This window comes from Vipera ursinii (assembly GCF_947247035.1).
Source record: "Vipera ursinii genome assembly, chromosome: 2".
In the NCBI taxonomy this organism is placed as follows: Eukaryota; Metazoa; Chordata; class Lepidosauria; order Squamata; family Viperidae; genus Vipera; species Vipera ursinii.
This window is the reverse complement of record NC_139513.1, coordinates 67,647,103-67,666,143: the sequence shown is the minus strand read 5'-3', so window position 1 is coordinate 67,666,143 and position 19,041 is coordinate 67,647,103. Positions and strand designations below refer to the sequence as shown.

Below are 19,041 nucleotides of genomic sequence, written 5' to 3'. Positions count from 1 at the left end.
CGCATTCCCCTTTTAAACAGTTCAGGGTGTGGCTTCTCTCTGCCTCCTTCCGAGGTGCCCCATTGCCTTCCTCTGTTTACTCCTGATTGACTGCCTCCTGCGTCGGGCGTCCTTGAACAGGGCCAGCTGTGGGTCATCTTCATCCACGCTGTCAGGCTCACACAGCTGGGTCTGCATCGTAACCAGGTGGGAGGGGCCTGGCTGAGGGCTCTCATCAGCAAGCTCTCCAACCCCCTCAGCAACCTCTCCAACACCCCCCTCCTCCTCCTCTGAATCATCTGACCCAAATGCCGAACCCACAGGCTAACCCTGAATCACAACAGTTATTAAGCAAAGATTAGTTTGTTCTTGTCAGAAATGGTTTCAGCAGCTATTAGCCTGACTTTATATAATTTTAAATTTTGCTTATTAAGGTCAATGTTTACCACCATATTGGATATCTGAAAATTGCACATTAGGTTTTCACCTTCATAATTATAACTGTAGTTACTTCAAAGCAACCAACTCTAAATTAAAGAGTTCTTGTATTTTCCCAGGTCTAGTTCTCTAATCTCTGGCAAGGCCATCTATGGTAGTTTGCTAGTATAATGGGTGCAACATTTGCAGATTTTTTTTTAAACACTACTTTTTAAAATTTTCCCCAAGCTACCCATTTTATTGCAGTATTTTATTTGTTCGTTTATTTATTTATTTTTTTACAAATTCACCGAGGCACCATTTCATCATTTTTGCTGTCTCTTGAAGTAGAAAGAGAACCATTATTCCATTAGGTAGGGAATAGCACCTGCATTCTGTATACAATTTTATTGCATCGTTGCAATAAATCAATCTTGATTTTATCAGCTTGAAGTGCTACAAACCAAACATTTTAAGTAAGATAAATAAAAAACAATGTGTAGCTAAACAGGTTATGTTTCTGCCAAAGATCCAGCTGGATTCAGAAGTAGGACAATCCTCTCACTTCTTATATTCTCATGCTTATACTTCATTTCACCCTTTGCAAACCCAGGGGGCCTACCTTGTAAGGGATTTCTTCATATTCATCCAGAAACATTTTCAGCTGGCTGATGCAAATGCGTAGATCTCCATCAGTGAACTCATACGGAATATTGAAACCCAGTGGCCCAAATTTTCTCCTTTCTAGTGCATTGCCATGGAACAGGCAAAGAGAAAGGAGCAAGGATTTGAATTCGGTAACCTGCAAAACACAACATCTCCTGTGATTATAAAAGGCCACAACTAAAATGCTACGGTGCGTGCATATGCATGTGTACGTTGTTTGTTAAGTTCTCATTTCAGACTTTGCAGAACGAAAGGGTAAAAGCCTTTTTCTTAACTCCATTCCAGCCAAAGGAATATACTTCCATGAGGACAAACTGTTGGCAAAGGAGAAACAGAGAAATAATAACGAATGGTTCGAATGAGAACAGAACCAAGGGTTCCTCTGTATTATTTCCAGAAGAGCAGATGTAAGGAACGTTGAACCTGTTCTGGGCAAACCAAAATTGTCAAATGAAGAGAGCACTAAGTTTTGTGGGGGGGTTTTGAGGCGGGGGGAGGGGGAGTCTAGGGGTAGAAAAGGGTAGGATTCCTTACCTTGATGCAGGAGTTCAGGAAGTCATTGCTCAGGCTACTGTAAGACTTCAGCAGGTTAGCTTTAACTCCTCGAGGGGGCTCAATGGTCATCTTGGATCCATTCTGGAGGATGGACACTGGAAACTTGTTACTTGGCAAACTGGTCAGCCAAAGTCGGAAATCTCGGTGAACCTGAACCAGAGAAATGGACACAGTACATCACTAACCGGAAGCCAGATTTTTAGAAAGTAATTTTTCTACTGGAGTCCAGTTTCTTTCTCGTCAGAAAAGTTCTTGTTGAACAGAAGTACAGAAATGCTTCTCTTTGGTGAGGAATAAAATAAGGTAATTATCCTAAAGAATTTCTCCTGTTTTAGAAAACGTGAAAAGATCTAAAAAAAAAAGATAATTAAGGATAGTTTTCCTATCCTTTTTATGGATACATCTGGATATATTTTATTTTCTTACTGAAAATACACACTTGTTAGCAATCAGTGACCGAAGAAGAACTGAATATTTACCAACACTATCCAACTTTTGAAAGAAAACAATTTTCATTCTAGGTACAAGAAATGTAAAATCAGACCAGAGTTTCTATGCCTAGGTCAGAAATAAGCAATCTTTTTACATTAGGCAAATGCACAAAGATAACAGAGTAGAAATTTCTGTTCTTTTCTGGGTAATAGAGCTTTAAAAAATAAAACACTTTCAATTGTCTTAAGTTTTGAAACTGTTTCTCTTATCCCTGCAAAAAAGCTGTTGCAAATGTTGCCAGCAAATTAACATCTGGGGAGGGCAGCAGAGACCACAAGTATCTGCAGCCCTCCCCCTCCAGCCTAGAAATGGGGGGGGGGCAATATTCCCAAATGAGAGGAAACCTACTTTCAGTGCTAAATCATTAAAGCGTGACAGTTTACGTCCACATGCATCTCACCTTATCAGGGTTAATGCCTTCAATGAGTCTCTCCAAAGAAGGCATCCAGCTTGGAGCCAGGTGGCAATTTTGAAAGAAGACCCACTTCCCCCGTTCCATAGCACTGCGCATCATGGCTTCTGCTCGGGGTCCCTAAATAATGACACAGAGATTGACATCTGAACAAAGCACGTGGCTTCTCTGTGCCTTATGCACAGTGACTTTGTTGTGTTCGGATTGACGACACGCACAGCGAGGTACTTGCAACAGTGATGTTTATTGATACACGTGGAGCCGACTGGGGATCCCCATCTGGGCGGCTCAATATATGTCCAGCAGCCGCTGGACGCTAGCCAACCCCCGGCCGGGAATCTCCCGCCAAAGAAACTACACCCAACCCAGGGTCGTGGATTTCCCGCCGGTGGGAAACCACTCCCCTACTAATCTACCTATACAACAGACTTGCTCTTCAACATTGGAAGGGTAAGCTCATGGTCCCAACTCGTCAATGGTTTGCAAAGTTACCTTCTTTTTCGGTTTTCCTTTTTTTTCTCTTTTCCTCTCTCCCCCACCTTTCTTTACAATTTTAAGCATAGTTTATTTTTTTTCCTTTGGCTTTTTACTGATTTAATTTATATAAACATTAAAAAAACCCCAAAAACAAAATCAAAGACACAGAACATTATTATCTTATCAGGTACAATTCAGTGGGGCATGCTTATTCTCCAAATCTATGACTAGGAGGAGAAAATTCAGCCACAAAGTCTTCTTAGCTTTCAAAGATTTAGTACGACTCCAGTAATTAGAAAGGGAAAAAAAAGCATAAAGTGTTGGCTATAGGACACTAAAATAGTTTCCGTCCAGGGATTAAATAGAACTGAAAGCTCTACCGGTAGACAGTGTGGTATTTTATAATAGATAGGAAAGATTTTTGATGCCCAATCACTTCACAATATTAATAACAAAATATCCTCTGGATTCTAAATTAAGCTGTTGTATCAGAGAATGGTTAGCTATACATCAATATCATAAGTTATTTTTTGGGGAATGTATGAAATTGGTCTGAACTACAGCAAAAGTACAGGTAGTCCTCGACTTACAACAGTTCATTTAGTGAACTGAAAAAAGTGCCTTATGACCATTTTTCACACTTATGCAGCATCCCCATGGTCACATGATTAAAATTTCAGGCGCTTGGCATTTTTTTTTAAAATCCCATTTATATCCCGCCCTTCTCCGAAGACTCAGGGCGGCTTACATCTAAGCACAAATCAATGTGCTTAGCAATGGCCTTCATTCTATGTATATGCCTGCTTATTAGGGCTTTCACACACACCCCCAAGCGGCATTATTACAAAGTCAGCTTAATTGCCCCCAACAATCTGGGTCCTCATTTTACCTACCTCGGAAGGATGGAAGGCTGAGTCAACCTTGAGCCTGGTGGGATGCGAACCTGCACTAATTGCAGGCAGCTGGTGTTACTTAAGGAGGCATTAGCCCACTGCTCCACCAAGGCTCTTATTTATGACAGTTGCAGTGTCCTGGGGTCATGTGATCATCTTTTGCGACCTTCTGGCAAGCAAAATCAGTGGGGAAGCCACGTTCATTTAACAACCATATTACTAACTCAACAACTGCAATGATTCACTTAGCAACTGTTGCAAGAAAGGTTGTCAAATGGGACAAAATTCACTTAACAATGCTCTCCTTTCTCCACAGAAATTTTGGGTTTAATTGTGGTCCTAAGTTAAGGACTACCTGCAAAAGGTCAGTACATAGTACTCTTGAATGCTGGGGAAAGAAATGGATTCAAATATCACTTGGCTCTGTCTCTTATGCACATGAAAAACCACTGGTGCCTCTGAGCATGCGTGTAACGTATATGCCAATTAGTCACACGATTGTTGCAGGAGTACACTTTATACAGCCTTTCAGAGAATGAACGTAACATGGTCTGGAGCTCTAAGTTTGCTTAAAAGGGCAAGTGCTTCTGTGCAAGCTCTTACTTGACCCTGTCCAAGAGAAATTGCCGTGAGTTTCTTGGAAAACTTCATTTCTTCAGCAAATTTATAAAGATCAGCAGCTGGGTCTGTGCCTGGAGACAGGACGAATATCAAAGGGGTGGTAGAAGTAGACTCCTTAAAGACCACTGAAAGGTTTGCAGTCTGAAATATAAAAAAGAGTGATTTGTTTACTGCTATTGCCCAGAACCTCTTCCTATGCTTTCATCTATTGGGAGGAGTAAGGCTGGGCAAGGAAAGAGAAACACATGAATGGAATAGGAGGCAAAAGTTTTGTCAACCAAAATGTCTGTCACCTCTACTGCTTTTCCTCTGCGTATATGATTAAGCACTGTTAAGCTACCTGTGGTTCAATAAAGCTCTGGCCCAGGTTAGCAGCCACAAAGTCCTGCATCGCATTGGTGACTTTGTCCCCACGCAGACAGCGCAGGACTAGCAGCTTCTGAAAAGAATCCAGCTTGCTGTCCCATATGCCTGGCAAAGGCTCCCTGTCAAAAATAGAAGGGGTTACATTAGGTCTAGACTTAAGACTAAAGACAAGGGTTGAAAAGTGGATGACATTTCTCAAGTAATGGGTGTTAATTAAGAGTTACCACTGCATACTCAGCTATGTGCTAGCCTACTATGGCTGATCTCAGAAAGTTTAGCAGGATCAGACCTGATTAGGGGACTATCAGAGAACCTCACTTTGTAGATTAGATTGGAAAATTGAAATTCTACTCTGGGAAACATGATAGCAAAACACATGCAAACCCATAGCTATGTCCCTGAACTAAAGAGCATTCACACTTGACTCAAATGGTACCTTAGTTTTACTGTAACCAGGGTTAAATGATAGTGTGACTGGTAAATGTAGCAAATCTGGAGATTTGAAAGTAACATTACCTGTGAGGGTCGGCACTGTCAAAAATTGCGCGAAACCCAGACAAATTTGCCACAAAGTCATCTGCAAATGTGGAGAAATTGTGCAAGTTGCTTAAGGCCAGGATATCATTCCATGCTCTCTCATATAGCCAGGCAGGAGCGGGATTATCTCGCATGATCTTTATGGTGCCACCAGAAATAAGGTAACGCCATTCCTCCTGTATGTTGAAATTAGAAAAACATGTAGAGTGCTGTCTGAATGTGAATCTTGGATCATGAGTGATATTTGTTTACTATACACATTTTGGTCTTTGCATTCACCTCTGTGTATAAATATATGGAAATGTTCTCCTTTCAAGCCTATAAATCTAAGTGTTTATAAAACTTTTATAGAGCACATTATACTCTGCATGATTAGTAGAATCTATTATTTCTTGAACATTAATGGATACACACATTCCTTCTATTCTAGCCAGCAATTATAGTAAAGACCTAGTTCACAGTAGCTAGGCTTAAGCTCAGAATGCCATTTGTGGAGGAGATCTGTCTTATTTTCTCACTAATATTCTTCCAGAAGATCCAGCTTATAATCTGATTTACTATTTGTATCAACTGATATTTTTCATACATTAAATATCTTCAACTGCTGTACTTTTGTTCAGATGCATTTTACAGCCACATATAAACCTTTAACAGAAGATGTTATTATTCTTACCATGTCTATTTTGCCTTCATTCATCATGATCCGGATGCACACCAGGAATGCAAACATGAGCTTGTGTTTCTCAAAGAGGCTACGACAAACATTGCTGTAGAGGCTAAAGGTGAGGTACTTATTGATATTTGCAATCCGCTTCTTCAGTGTATCTGAGAGCAGTAATTCACAAAAGAATGAAGAAAATGATGCAGACTTGAAGCAAAGTCTTACGAGAGGTTATTATCCAAAAAATGTCCATGTGAGCAACAACAAGTCTAATATTTAAAAAAAAATCATGCATCTAGAGCTTCAATCATAGGGGTAGCTTTTAGAATGGTGAGGGAAAAATATAGCATCTAAATATACACCGTGATGACATATCCTAAAGGTGCTTTTTCACAAGGCAAATGGACTTTCTTATTTTTCTTTGAAGACGTTTCGCTGAAGAAGCTTCTTGAATGAGAAGCGAAACGTCTTCAAAGAAAAACAAGAAAGTCCAGTTGCCTTGTGAAAAAGCACCTTTAAGATAACTATGACCTGGATGACTGAGAATTTCCATAGACCATGTCAACATAGCACGCATTTTGTAGACTCAATACTGCCACCATCATTGCTTTTGACACCTTAATATTTATGATATTTATGATATTACTGCTAAGCTCGTAAGCCGCCCTGAGTCTTCGGAGAAGGGCGGGATATAAATGGAATTAAAATAAAAAAAATAAAAAATGATATTTCAATAGAGGCAGAAGAGGGAACATACTGTATATATGTTTGTTGTTTATAAGTTTGGTGTTTATTCAGTTCCTAATGTACTGCATAAATTGTCATTTGGACCATGCAAAGACCTACACTGTCCTGTATAAAAAAATATATCTCCCTTTGCTGATCTTCAGTGAGACAGCAAGAAGTTCTGAATGGGCAAGAATGGATATTATATACATGTAAGTCATGAAAAATACCTGCTCTCTCTGAGTTTGAAATTCCTGTTAGAAATATATTGAGGAACCACTCCAAGGAATATTGGTACATGGGATCAACATTGGACAGGTCTGAGACACAGAAGAAAAGGATCTGGGTGCGGACAGCCACAGGGACATACTCCAACCGAGTGATATCAATATCTTTCTCAGTCTGCTCAGCTGCCTTTACTTTGGCCTGTAGGAGGTTGAAAAAGAAAAGAAAATGCAAATTTATCTTAAGTCAAAAGAAACAAGTGATTGAGATGGGAGCCCGAGTAAGCACCTGAATTTCTCCTGCTTTTAATTTAGACGCTTCCAATACTTTGATGAGCTCCAGGTCATCCACAGGATTCCCCTCAGAAGAGCTCAGGCGGTAAAGAATTTGGTCTTCAATTTCCTTCAGCTCCTGTTGCATCTTGGCATTGCTGACAATCAGCTGATTCTTAGCTTCTTCTAAGTCAGGACGTTCTTCAGCTACCACCTGACCTAGCAACTGGTCCTCTAAGCCACTGTAATTAAGTAACCAAGCAAGTAAGCAGAGCATGGCAAATAATAAAATGAAAATAAAAAGCACATTTTAGTCATCCATTAATGACCACAACATTTTAATTTGATTTTAATATTTAATATAGGAGAGAGTAATTTGACATTACCTGGGAGATAGAGTGAAGTTAATCAGAGTAAGCTTTGTTGATAACTCTGGAGTGTAATGGGGATTAGGAAGGTTAGTAGTGATGTACAAGTTGAAATCGTCATGATATGGAATCACTGTGTCTCCCAGCTTCAATACTGTGCTACCCTGCTGTTTATAAGTCTATATAAACAGGGAAACATGAAAACATTTCAGGGAAACATGAACAAGAGAGAATGTGATGCAGGAGCAATAATATTTAAATTTAATATTTATTTATTTATTTTTATTTTAATCCCATTTATATCCCGCCCTTCTCCGAAGACTCAGGGCGGCTTACAATCTAAGCACAAACCAATGTGCTTAGCAATAGCCTTCATTCTATGTATATGCCTGCTTATTAGGGCTTTCGCCCCCCCCCCCAAGCGGCATTATTACAAAGTCAGCTTATTGCCCCCAACAATCTGGGTCCTCATTTTACCTACCTATCATGATTTTCTCCCTTAATGGGGAGGAGCGACAATACATCTGTTTGTAACTGCTGTAAACAAGTTTATCTGCACTTATTCTTTTACATTTTTCTTAAATTTATTTTCTATATTCTTCCATGCTTACTTTTATCTTTAGTTTTTTTTATAATAGAAATTAGGATATTAAAAAATGATAATTTCCACAGTGAGTTCTGTCCAAACTCATTTAGAGGAGTAGTGCATGGAGAGCAGCATCATTTGGGATGAATCAACCTACTGTATGTGGTTGTGGTGGAAATTCATGGTCAAAAGTGAATGCCTGGTTCTCAGCTATTCTGATATGAGTCAGATTACTGATGATTTATGGATCTCAGCATGAAACTTGCATTTTACTCCATCTTCCTTTCCTCTGTGTTATAAATGACGGGGAATGGCAAACGGTAGGGGATTATTATGGAGAAAAATATAATATAATGAAAAAATAAGGAATTCCCTACTGTACAAAACTCAGTTGCACTATGCAATGTTCTAGTCTTGATTGGCATACAGAAAACTCCCAGCAGGCTGGCCTTAAAGATGTGAGAGTGGAGTGGAATGTAGTTTTATCCTGATAACCTTATAAAACAACACACACACATACACACAAAGAGTGACAGAGAGACAGACAGACAGAGAGACAAAGTCGGACAGAGTGAGAGAATAAGTTACCTGTTTCAGCAGCACAGGTTCAAGAGCTGGATCTAATTCTTCCCCTACGTTCTCCAAGAGAAATGGTTTCCCAAAACGAATAGCATTCTCCAAGCTGCGCAGGAAATCCCGGTCACTGAGCTTGCATGTATCTAACCCACTATCTTTTTCCTGAAAAACAGCAGGGTACAAAGAAACTCAGCAGAGATGGAACCAGACGACTGATTTATATGCAAGTGGAAAGGAACAAAGACAAGAAATGGACCAAAATGGGTGCCTATGTGGAGAGAAAGGATCAACGCATTGATGTAAATTTTGATATTGCAATGAACATAACAAGAAGTATAGTGAATGAAATAAAGAACCATGCCACTGCAAAGTTCTGGAGACTGATTTCAGCGAAGTGTAAGTTAATTGATACATTATAGCAAAGAAAATAATTATAGTCACTCTGTATAGTACTGCTTATCACCAATTATCTTTGATCATGGGTGAAACTGATTTTCAACATTACCAATTCTAGTACATGTTTTGTACCTAGGGAAGTCAAAAATTAAACTATAAAAATGAAGGTAAAAATTAAATAAAAATATACTATAAATAATCAGTAGTTCAGTTATGTTGTTAGCTGCGAAGTCGTGTCCGACCCATCGCGACCCCATGGACAACGTTGCTCCAGGCCTTCCTGTCCTCTACCATCTTCTGGAGTCCATTTAAGCTTAGGCCTACTGCTTCAGTGACTCCATCCAGCCACCTCATTCTCTGTCGTCCCCTTCTTCTATTGCCCTCAATTTTTCCTAGCATTAGGCTCTTCTCCAGTGAGTCCTTCCTTCTCATTATGTGGCCAAAGTATTTGAGTTTCAGCTTCAGGATCTGGCCTTCTAAAGAGCAGTCAGGGTTGATCTCCTCTAGGACTGACCAGTTTGATCGCCTTGCAGTTCAAGGGACTCCCAGGAGTCTTCTCCAGCACCATAGTTCAAAGGCTTCAATTCTTTGGCGCTCAGCCTTTCTTATGGTCCAGCTTTCACTGCCATACATTGCAACTGGGAAGACCATAGCCTTGACTATACGCACTTTTGTTGACAGGTTGATGTCTCTGCTTTTTAGTGTGCTGTCTAGATTTGCCATTGCTTTCCTCCCCAGGAGCAAGTGTCTTTTAATTTCTTGGCTACAGTCCCCATCTGCAGTGATCTTGGAGCCCAGGAAAATAAAATCTGTCACTACCTCCATTTCTTCCCCATCTATTTGCCAGGAATTGAGAGGGCCAGATGCCATGATCTTGGTTTTCTTAATGATAAGTTTCAACCCAAATTTTGCACTCTCCTTCTTCACCCGCAACAAGAGGCTCTTTAGTTCTTCTTCACTTTCTGCCATTAGAGTGGTATCATCTGCATATCTTAGGTTGTTGATATTTCTCCCGGCAATCTTAATTCCAACTTTTGATTCCTCTAACCCTGCCTTTCTCATGATGTGCTCTGCATATGTTAAATAGGCAGGGAAACAGTATACAGCCTTGCCGGACTCCTTTCCCAATTTTGAACCAATCAGTGGTTCCGTGTCCAGTTCTCACTGTTGCTTCTTGGCCCACATATAGGTTTCTCAAGAGACAAATAAGATGGTCTGGTACGCCCATCTCTTTAAGAACTTGCCACAGTTTGTTGTGATCCACACAATCAAAGGCTTTAGCATAGTCAATGAAGCAGAAGTAGATGTTTTTCTGGAACTTCCTAGCTTTCTCCATGATCCAGCGTATGTTGGCAATTTGATCTCTAGTTCCTCTGCCTCTTCGAAATCCTGCCTGTACTTCTGGTAGTTCTCAATCCATATACTGCTGGAGTCTAGCTTGTAGGATTTTAAGCATAATTTTACTAGCATGTGAAATGAGTGCAATGGTGCGATAGTTTGAACATTCTTTGGAATTGGAATGTAAACTGATCTTTTCCAATCCTGTGGCTACTGTTGAGTTTTCCAAATTTGCTGGCAAATTCAGTGTAGCACTTTTACTGCATCGTCTTTTAAGATTTTGAATAGCTCAGTTGGAATACTGTCACCTCCACTAGCTTTGTTGTTGCTCAGCTTTTCTAAGGCCCACTTCACTTCACATTCAAGGATGTCTGGCTCAAGGTCAGTGACCACCTCATTGTGGTTATCTGGGACGTTAAGCTCGTTCTTGTATAGTTTTTCTGTGTAATTTTGCCACCTCTTCTTAATCTCTTCTGCCTTTGTTAGGTCTCTGCCATTTTGGTCCTTTATCATGCCTATTTTTGCATGAAACGTTCCCTTCATCTCTCCAATTTTCTTGAAGAGATCTCTGGTCCTCCCTATTCTATTGTTTTCTTCTATTTCTTTGCACTGTTCATTTAAGAAGGCATTCTTATCTCTTCTAGCTATTCTCTGGAATTCTGCATTCAATTGGGCGTATCTTTCTTTTTCTCCCTTGCCTTTTGCTTCCCTCCTTTCCTCAGCTATTTGCAGAGCTTCCTCAGACAGCCATTTTGCTTTCTTGCATTTCTTTTTCTTTGGGATGGTTTTAGTTGCTACCTCTTGTACAATGTTGCGAACCTCCATCCATAGTTCTTCAGGCACTCTGTCTATCAGATCTAATTTCTTAAATCTATTTGTCACCTCTACTGTATATTCAACAGGGATATGATTTAATTCATACCTGAGTGGCCTAGTGCTTTTCCCTACATTCTTCAGTTTAAGCCTAAACTTTGCAACAAGAAGCTCATGGTCTGAGCCACAGTCAGATCCTGGTCTTGTTTTCACTGACTGTATAGAGCTTCTCCATCTTTGGCTACAGAGCACATAGTCAATCTGATTTGTGTGTTGATCGTCTGGTGATGTCCATGTGTAGAGCCATCTCTTGGGTTGTTGGAAAAGAGTGTTTGCTATGACCATCGTATTCTCTTGACAAAATTCTATCAGCCTGTGCCCTGCTTAATTTTGTACTCCAAGGCCAAACATGCCTGTTATTCCGGTTATCTTTTGGCTTCCTACTTTAGCATTCCAGTCCCCCATGATGATAAGGACATTGTTTTTTGGTGTTAGTTCTATAAGGTGCTGTAGGGCTTCATAGAACCTGTCAATTTCATCCTCGTCAGCACCGGTGGTTGGCACATAGACTTGGACTACTGTGATATTGAATGGTTTGCCTTGGATTCGAACTGAGATCATTCTGTCATTTTGGGGATTGCTTTTCCTACTCTTTTATTGACTATGAAGGCTACTCCATTTCTTCTGAGGGATTCCTGCCCGCAGTAGTATACCTGATGGGCATCTGAATTAAATTCACCCATTCCTGTCCATTTTAGTTCGCTGATTCTTAAGATGTCGATGTTCAGTCTTGTCATCGCTTGTTTGACCACGTCCAGCTTTCCTTGATTCATGGATCTTACATTCCAGGTTCCTATGGAGAAAAAATCTTTACAGCATCAGACTTTCCTTTCACCACCAAATACATCCACAGCTGAGCGTCCTTTCGGCTTTGGCCCAGTCGCTTCATTCTTTCTGGTGCTAGTATTACTAGCCCTCTGCTCTTCCCCAGTAGCATAGTGGACACCTTCTGACCTGAAGGGCTCATCTTCCAGCGTCATATCGTTTTGCCTTTTGGTACTGTCCATGGGGTTTTCATGGCAAAGATATTGGAGTGGGTTGCCATTTCCTTCACCAGTGGATCACGTTTTGTCAGAACTCTCTGCTATGACCTGTCCGTCTTGGGTGGCCCTGCACAGCATAGCTCATAGCTTCATTGAATTACGCAAGCCCCTTCGCCACAACAAGGCAGTAATCCATGAAGGGGAGTTCAGTTATAGCAGAATATAATTTTGTAGTGTTATATTTGTCATTTGTAAGTTAAGTATTTTAAGAGGAAGATATAACAAGTGTTTATAGGAAGAAGCTTTTAATGCCACCTAGAAAAACTCCTTTGATACAAATGAATGTGTTTAATAACATCAACAGGGAAGGTTTACCAGGTTTTTTATCCATTTGTTGGCTTGTCCTTGTGGATCTATAAACAGTGTCCAGCGTTGAGAAAACTGTGTAATCATACCATTTTCCACAGATAAGGTGTCATTAGGTAAACCCGCAATCTGCATATGAAGAACATAAAACACGTTTGCTTTGTCTCAAGATAAGCTAAATCTTCTAAACTACACAAATTATGTAAATCAAGTGCTAATGGCAAAGAAATAAAAAAAATATGAGTACAATTTTACATTACACTGTAATGTTATCCTTTGTTTCACTGTAAATTTTTTATTTACTACAGAATAACTAGAGACATCCCTGAACAGCTTTTATTTATACAGTTGGACAGGTTGTTTCAAACTGAACAACTGAACAACTGAGTATGTTCAGTTAAGGTTCAGTTAAGATACTTTCTGGTTGGTCCATATGAATGACAGGAGCCAATGCCTTCTAGAATTGATGCCTAGCATACAGTATATCAAAAGAAAAGGTGCCCATATTTTCTAGATATACTGCAATGGTCTATAATTGCTATCTTAGCTAATCTTAAATTCTTTTGAATAAAATTAATAATTTAGGTTTAAGATAGTCCAAATGTGAATTATTTCTCTGTTCTGATTTATTCTTCAGCAAGTCCAAGCAAATTTTATTGGAGATTTTTTGTACATGAGGATTCATCTAATGTTATCCCAATGTACTGATGCCAGCTGGCATATTGAAATAATACTATAGACAGAGCCTCTCAAGGAGGCATCAATTCTAGAAGGTATGGAAATCACAATCTCAAATAGTTGGGTGGCACCACTATAAATACTGCTTCTCAGGGTAATTTCTTGAATATTTTCTATCAAGTAGAATGTATAAAATTCCTAAAACTTCTTAAAATCTCCATGAACTGTTCCTTTTGTATTATCACTCTCTAGGACTCACGTGCCTTAAAAATGCATAGCAATTCAAAACTTTGATATATGACAAAGCTAGTCGGTATGCATATTAAGATTACCTGCCATGATCGGATTTTCACTGGGTCTCCAAGTGTGGATATCAGATTTGGTTCTTTAGTGTGTGGAACATTATATAACTCTAGCCTGCTTATCCATTCCTCACAAAGGGATATGCGATATTGACCCTAGAAAGGAAAATATTGAACCATTAACATGAAATTACTAGTACGATCAATTAAATTACTTTTTTTCAGCTACTTGTAGCCAATAACTATTAGGGAATAACTATTTTAGGAGGTTTCATACAAAGTTTCAGTTCAAATGTTACAGATTAGGGTTTCACATGCTCCCTTTTACGTACAGATTTTATTGTAAACTTAAGCTCAGCTCTGCACTTAGAGCTCATCAGTTTCCAAAGCATGATTAGAAGACACCATTTGAACTGTGTGTGCACTCCCTCTTAGTACTGCTAACCATAGTTAATTCTAATTTAGATAAATTTAACAGCAAGCCTGCATCTCATAACAGTTTAGGTCTGACATGGATATTATTGGATAATAGCAAACCATGGATTCCCCTACTCAATCTGTGAAAGAAATTTGGGTAGCAAGAACAACTTTGTATATTTGTGTAATTCGGAAAATCGTGCAATTGAAGGAGAAAAGTAATGAGGAAATATTTTGGTTTTGGTGGAGCTGATCATCTAACTGATCATTCATTCATTCATTCATTCATTCATTCATTCATTCATTCATTCATTCATTCATTCAATTTGCAGCCTGTCTCACTGTGGGACTATAGACCAGGGATGGATTGCTGCAAGCAGCTTAAATTCCAGCTATCCTGAAATTCCAGCTATTTTCATTGCTCCAAGAGAAACCCAAACTCGAATTTTCATTGTTTGGGTTACACCCTTTGTTTTTCATTAGGAAGGAGACCCCCATCATCTCAGCTGACCTCCCAGAACATGAACTGAGAGCTGAAAACAGTGAGGCTATGTAGAAGAGTAGTAGGGAAGGCTCCATTTTGGTTGGAGTGGCTTGCTTCCCAGGAGACAGTGTAAGACAGTATAATTCTCTTGAAATTTTTCTTTTCTTTCAGCACCCAGCCAGAATGGATCCAACATGTTACATGTTAAATTTAATTGACCACTTTTTTGTATTTGTACACTATTTTTTTCTTTTTTTCCTGTTGTTACGGTTGAATATATGCTTTCGTTTTGTTTCATTTTGTTTGTTTTACTGTTTTGTACAGTGATAAAACAATAAATAATAATAAGAAATACAAAGAAATTTAAAAAAAGAAATGTTTGGACAGCAAATATATTGTCTTGGTATACAGCTGCAGGAGCAGCCTTTACTCAATATCAAGCTCAGATATTGTGGAAAAGAAGACATTTTTCTTGCTCACCGTAAATGCTCCTAGATATGCAATGAAGCCAGCAGAAACTAGAACATCTCCTGCAATGTTGTTGATCATATAATCTAGTTTTTGGACTGTTTCCTGCCAACGTATTCTTTCATCAGCCAGACCATTAATTAGCTAATGAGAAGAGATATATAATGTGTTATTTTGCTTCTTCCTCAGAACTTCATTTTACTATTTTTTTCCCAGTGTAACAATTCCAAGGGAAGAGAATTTGTAGGAAGACAATTGCATTATTTAAGACAGTAAAAAAAGCAGATAAGCATGGAAGATACGTTATGATAGAGCTGCTGCTAGAAGGTAAAAAGACGCTTTTAGTTGGATTATATGCACCTAATCAACAACAAGCTGACTTTTTTAGTTTACTTCATACAAAGCTTACCCAGTTGGATTATAAATCTTTTATTTTTATGGGGGACTGGAATGGTGTTTTGGATGTACAGATGGACAAGGCTGGAGCTTTTAAGCGCATTCCAAGTCATGCTAGACTGCCTAAATCTTTTTTTGAAATGAAGGATGACTTGGAACTGCGAGATATTTGGCGTGAGAGGCATTTGCAGGAAAAGGATTATACTTTTTATTCTGACAGACATCAATCTTTTTCTAGGATTGATTTTATTTTGTTGACTAATGATTTTTTTTGAGGACTAAAAAGGTGAAGATTTGTGCAAGAACTATCTCTGATCATAGTCCAGTTTGGTTAGAGATTGATAAGGAGAAAAGAGACAGGCGCTCGTGGCGCGTAAATGAGAATTTGTTTAGAAATCAGAGAAATGTGGAAGAATGCAAACAGCGGATGAAGGATTTTTTTGAAATTAATATGAACAAGGGTACCTCTATGGATATGGTTTGGGATGCTAGCAAGGCCTACATGAGAGGGGTGTTGATATATATGAATAATAAACATAGACGTGCTGTGGAAGCTAGGAGGAAAGAACTGGAGAATGAAATAAAGGAAAAAGAAAAGGCTTTGATTTTGAACTCAGAGGATGTGAAGACTAAGGAGGCTATTAAACTGTTAAGAGGACAATTTGATAAATTAATGGCTGACCAAGTGGCAACCAATCTGCGGTTTGCCAGGCATAATACTTTTTGCAACGCTAATAAACCAGGTAGATGGTTAGCTTATAGATTGAGGAAAAAACAAAGGGCTTCTAATATAGATAAAATTGAGCATAAAGGAAGGGTTGTGTTTCAACAGGACCTTATCAAGGCTGCTTTTGTGGATTTTTATTCTAAATTATATGCTAAGGAGAAGATTAATGAAAAAGACATTGATATATATTTGGAGAATGCTAGCATCCCGGTTCTTACGCAAGCACAAAAAGAGGGGATTAATCAATTGATTACAGAAGAAGAAATTTTTACAGCAATTAAGGAATTGAAGGTGGATAAAGCACCAGGTACGGATGGTTTGACTGTGGCCTATTACAAAAATTTACAATTAGAGATGATAAAACCGTTAAATGAACTGTTTCAGACAATCCAGAGGGGGGGAAAGGTGCCACCGTCTTGGAGAACAGCTTTTATTTCCTTGATTCCGAAGGAAGACCAAGATGCTACTCAAGTTAAAAATTATAGACCGATATCGCTTTTAAATACAGATTACAAGATATTTGCTAAGGTTTTGGCTAATAGACTGATGAGGGTTCTGCAACAGGTGATTCATGGGGACCAAACGGGGTTTATTAGTGGTAGGCAAATGAAAAATAATGTGAGGCATATAGTTGATGTGTTAGAGTTTTTGGAAAGGAACAACCAGATCTCTGCGGCGCTAATTTTTCTAGATGCTGAAAAAGCTTTTGATCAATTGAATTGGCAATTTTTGTTGAAAGTTTTAGACAAAATGGATTTTGGGGAAAATTTTTTGCAACCGATTAGGGCATTATATCAAAAACAAACTGCCCGAATTATAGTTAATAATAGTCTGACAGAAGCATGTAATATTGAGAAGGGCACAAGGCAAGGGTGTCCGTTATCGCCCTTGTTATTTGTGTTAACATTAGAGATATTATTGGTTAAAATATGGAATTCGGAAAAAATTAAGGAGATACAAATTAGAGATCAGGATTATAGATTGAGAGCATTCGCAGATGATCTGGTTGTTACAGTGACCCAGCCAGAGAACTCTGTTGTGGACCTGATGGAGATAATAACACAATATGGGAAGGTTTCTGGATTTAAAGTTAATACACAGAAAACCAAAATTTTGGCCAAAAATATGACAGTTTCGCAAAAGGCTCTCTTAGAAGGACTAACTGGATTTGAGATTGTTAAAAGGGTTAAATATTTGGGGGTGTTTTTGTCGCCCTCTAATACAAAGTTATATAAAAATAATTATGAAAAATTATGGGGGAAAATTCAAAAAGAATTGGAGAGTTGGGAAAAATTGCAATTGTCTTTGTTGGGACGGATTGCAGCAGTGAAAATGAATGTCCTGCCTAAATTTTTATTTTTATTTCAAATGATACCGATTCTTAAGAAAGATTCCAATTTGGAGGAATGGCAGCGAGGTATCAATAAATTTGTGTGGGCAGGGAAAAAGCCACGAGTTAAACTTAAGATTATGCAGGATACTCGTGAGAGAGGTGGTCTTAAAATGCCCAATTTTAAACTATATTATGAAGCTGCTGCATTAGTAGGAATAAGTGATTGGATTAATTTGACACAAGAGAGATTATTAAATCTTGAGGGCCATGATTTGTTGTTTGGCTGGCATGCATATTTGTTGTATGACAAGAAGGTAGACAATGTGTTTAGAGTGCATATTTTAAGATAGGCATTGTTGAGAGTTTGGAAGAAGTATAGACATAAGCTAGATTGCAAGATACCACTGTGGGCAATTCCAAAACACGCAATAGAAAATATACATGCTGGTTTCAAACATGATGTGACTACGTACAAGGAGATCCTAAGCTTGGAAAGAAATGTTTGGTGTTTGAAATCATATAGCCTCTTGCGAGAAGAGAAGGTTGTTCAAAACTGGTTTCAATATACTCAGTTACGGGCCAGGTGGAAAGAAGACCAGAAAAATGGTTTTACAATGACTGATGAAAATTTGATAAAGCAAATTAGAAATCAGGGTCCAGCACATATCAAACGGATATATCTTGCATTGATAGAGATTGACTCAGAAACAGAGCTTGTTAAGGATTGTATGATAAAATGGGCCCAAAATATCCAAGAAGTTATTACAATGGATACGTGGGAAAAGATTTGGGTGAGGAACGTAAAATTTACACAAGCTCAAAATCTAAGAGAGAATTTTTACAAAATGTTTTACAGATGGCATTTAGATCCTAAAAAGCTTGCAAGTATGTATCCGAATTATCAGCCTAAATGTTGGAGGTGCGGTGATGAAGATGCAACATATTTTCACATATGGTGGACATGTAAAAAGGTTAAGGCTTTTTGGATAAAAGTCTGGTGGAACATGCAGAAGATTTTTAAACAGAGGATAAAGTTTTGTCCGCAACTTTTTTTTGTTGGGAATAATTACAGATGCTACAGTTGTGGACACCAAGCTGATGTTGAATTTAATTACGGCAGCAAGACTTTTGATAGGTCAGTACTGGAAGAAAGAGGAACTGCCGACCATAGAAGAGTGGACTTTAAAGGTTTCCGACCTGGCAGAGATGGCGAAGATTTCGGCCTATTTGAAGGATCACTCGCAAGAACGCTATATTATGGAATGGAGAAAATGGATTGAGTTTATCCAGAACAAGTATAGGGTTAAGAAGTTTTATGTAGCATTTGAATAAGTCTTCTTTCTTTTTTTCTTTTTTTCTTTTAGTTTCTTTATATATATTTAATATTACTAAGGCTTGTTTTATCCTATATAAGCTAGAGAGTGATGGATTTTAGAGTTTATAGTTGTTAG

The 19,041-nt window shown here is 38.6% G+C and overlaps 1 protein-coding gene across 1 annotated transcript in view; it reads right to left on the bottom strand.

The window, feature by feature from the left end:
• DNAH1 (dynein axonemal heavy chain 1) overlaps positions 1–19,041 on the bottom strand; it is a gene marked incomplete at its 5' end in the record, with an annotated part of 178,122 nt that overhangs the window by 9,763 nt on the left and 149,318 nt on the right. Inside the window, 14 exons of the mRNA XM_083353407.1 lie at positions 1,019–1,198; positions 1,597–1,767; positions 2,510–2,641; positions 4,495–4,653; positions 4,853–4,997; positions 5,395–5,591; positions 6,089–6,240; positions 7,033–7,228; positions 7,316–7,541; positions 7,686–7,846; positions 8,842–8,991; positions 12,795–12,914; positions 13,796–13,921; positions 15,147–15,278. Of these exons, the coding sequence (XP_083209533.1) occupies positions 1,019–1,198; positions 1,597–1,767; positions 2,510–2,641; positions 4,495–4,653; positions 4,853–4,997; positions 5,395–5,591; positions 6,089–6,240; positions 7,033–7,228; positions 7,316–7,541; positions 7,686–7,846; positions 8,842–8,991; positions 12,795–12,914; positions 13,796–13,921; positions 15,147–15,278 (2,247 nt within the window). The remainder of the gene's footprint in view (positions 1–1,018; positions 1,199–1,596; positions 1,768–2,509; positions 2,642–4,494; positions 4,654–4,852; positions 4,998–5,394; positions 5,592–6,088; positions 6,241–7,032; positions 7,229–7,315; positions 7,542–7,685; positions 7,847–8,841; positions 8,992–12,794; positions 12,915–13,795; positions 13,922–15,146; positions 15,279–19,041) is intronic.